This window comes from Rattus rattus, chromosome 17 (assembly GCF_011064425.1).
Source record: "Rattus rattus isolate New Zealand chromosome 17, Rrattus_CSIRO_v1, whole genome shotgun sequence".
NCBI classification, from domain to species: Eukaryota; Metazoa; Chordata; class Mammalia; order Rodentia; family Muridae; genus Rattus; species Rattus rattus.
This window is the reverse complement of record NC_046170.1, coordinates 5,550,424-5,552,681: the sequence shown is the minus strand read 5'-3', so window position 1 is coordinate 5,552,681 and position 2,258 is coordinate 5,550,424. Positions and strand designations below refer to the sequence as shown.

At 40.6% G+C, this 2,258-nt stretch overlaps 1 protein-coding gene across 1 annotated transcript; it reads left to right on the top strand.

Annotated features, from left to right (window-relative positions):
* The first annotated feature begins 591 nt into the window (after window positions 1-591).
* Window positions 592-1,014, top strand: LOC116886592 (activated RNA polymerase II transcriptional coactivator p15-like). The gene has a single exon (XM_032888115.1). It carries the CDS (start codon window positions 637-639, stop codon window positions 1,012-1,014), a length of 378 nt encoding a protein of 125 aa, XP_032744006.1. The 5' UTR covers window positions 592-636.
* Window positions 1,015-2,258: the final 1,244 nt, after the last annotated feature.

The following is a 2,258-nucleotide window of genomic DNA, read 5'->3' as shown; positions in this document are numbered from 1 at the left end:
TGAAAATATTTGGGTTGACTCAAGGCTCAGATATCCACAATGCTGAAGTGAAATACCAATAACACAAAGGAAAAGATCCTAAAATATATTCAGATGGTCTCTGTTGTCCACTGCATCTGATTTGCGGCATGAATAAATAACAATAAAAATTTTGGATTGTTATATTGTTTTATTAGTTTTGGAATTGCGTTATATCACTTTAAAATGTGCCAACAGAAAGAGTAGAGCATCTCACTGATGATTGCCTTTAAGCTTTTAGTGTGACCCAAATCATGGCCATGTTGTTAGCAGTCATTTCGGTCCCTAATTTTCTAAGGATTAGCTGTGCTTCCTGTGAAGCAAACTGTTCCTTCTTGCCCACTCGTCATCAATGGCCTATGTGTGGGAGCAGCCCAAAGAACACAGTCATTCTAGAGCATGGCATGGTCGAAAAGGTAGACTCTTCATGACAACCAACCTCTAATTAAGCAGGCAATCCGTATTCTTTTTTTTGTAAATTTGTTTTACGGATACGAGTACACTGTAACTGTCTTCAGACACTCCAAAAGAGGCCATTGGATAGATACTATAAGAAATGGTTCTGGCGTCCGGAGCAAGCGAGCGAGCTAGAGGCTGTTGGACGGCTGGAGCGGAGCAATGCCTAAATCAAAGGAACTTGTTTCTTCGAGCTCTTCAGGCAGTGATTCTGACAGCGAAGTTGAGAAAAAGAGGAAAAAGCAAGTTGTTCCAGAGAAACCTGTGAAGAAACAAAAGCCTGGTGAGCGTTCTAGAGCGCTGGCGTCCTCCGAGCAGAGTAGCAGCAGCAGAGATGATAACATGTTCCAGATTGGAAAGATGAGATATGTCAGTGTTCGGGACTTTACAGGAAAAATTCTAATTGATATTAGAGAATATTGGATGGACTCAGAAGGTGAAATGAAACCAGGGAGAAAAGGAATTTCTCTAAACATGGAACAATGGAGCCAGCTGAAGGGACAGATCTCTGACGTAGATGATGCAGTAAGAAAGCCATAAAGTCTGAGTCATATCAAGCCTGAGCTGTCATAGCTGTTTTACTCTGTCTTTTCACATTGGCTTTTGTTTTCTTTTTTTAAAAGATTTGTTTATTTTATTGATATGAGTGCACTGCAGCTGTCTTCAGACACCAGAACAGGGCATCAGAACGAATTACAGATGGTTGTGAGCCACCATGTGGTTGCTGGGATTTGAACTCAGGACCTCTGGAAGAGCAGTCGGTGTTCTTAACCACTGAGCCATCTCTCCAGCCCGGCTTTTGTTTTCTAAATGTTGTTTTCCACGCTGTTGTATATTTGGATTGCAGAACAATTTGTAAGACAAATACTTTTTTTAATGTGCATTATTAAAATGTTCTAAGTGAAGCTAATGGTCAACTTTATTAAAGAGGATTGCTTTATGCCCCTACCTAGTGTAAAAATAAAGTCAGATCATTAAAAAAGAAGAAGGAGAAGAAGAAGAAGAAGAAGAAGAAGAAGAAGAAGAAGAAGAAGAAGAAGAAGAAGAAGAAGAAGAAGAATAAAGAAGAAGAAGAAGAAGAAGAAGAAGAAGAAGAAGAAGAAGAAGAAGAAGAAGAAGAAATGGTTCTGAGCTACCATGTGGTTTCTAGCACTTGAACTCAAGACCTCTGGTAGAACAGACAGTGCTCTTTCTTGTCTGTTTGTCTGTTTCTTTTTTAAATTTTTATTTATTTATTTATTTATTTATTTATTTATTTATTTATTTATTTATTTTTAATTGCATTTTTAACTTACATTTTAAATGTTGTCCCATTTCCCGGTTTCCCCTCAAGAAACCGCTGTCCCACCCACACCCAATGCTTCTATGAGGGTGCTCCCTTACCCACCTACTCCCTCCCACCTTCCTGCCCCGACATTCCCCTACACTGGGACATTGAGTCTTGACAGGACAAAGGGCCTCTCCTCCCACTGATGCCCGACAAGGCTATTCTCTGCTACATATGCAGATGGAGCCATTGGTCCATTTCTGTGTTTTCTTGGGATGGTGGATTCATACCTAGGAGCTCAGAGGGGTGTGGTTGTTTGATATTGTGTTCTCATGGGGTTGTAAAACCCTTCAGCTACTTCAGTCCTTTCTCTAACTCCACTACTGGGGACCCTATTTTCAGTTCAATGGTTGGCTGAGAGCATCCACCTCTGTATTTATAAGGTCTGGCAGAGCTACATCAAGCTCCTGTCACCACACACTTCTTGGCATCCACAATATTGTCTGGGTTTGGTGGC

Bases quoted from the DNA above. Each gene is read 5' to 3' on its own strand.
- LOC116886592 (XM_032888115.1), top strand. From the start codon at position 637: ATGCCTAAATCAAAGGAACTTGTTTCTTCGAGCTCTTCAGGCAGTGAT.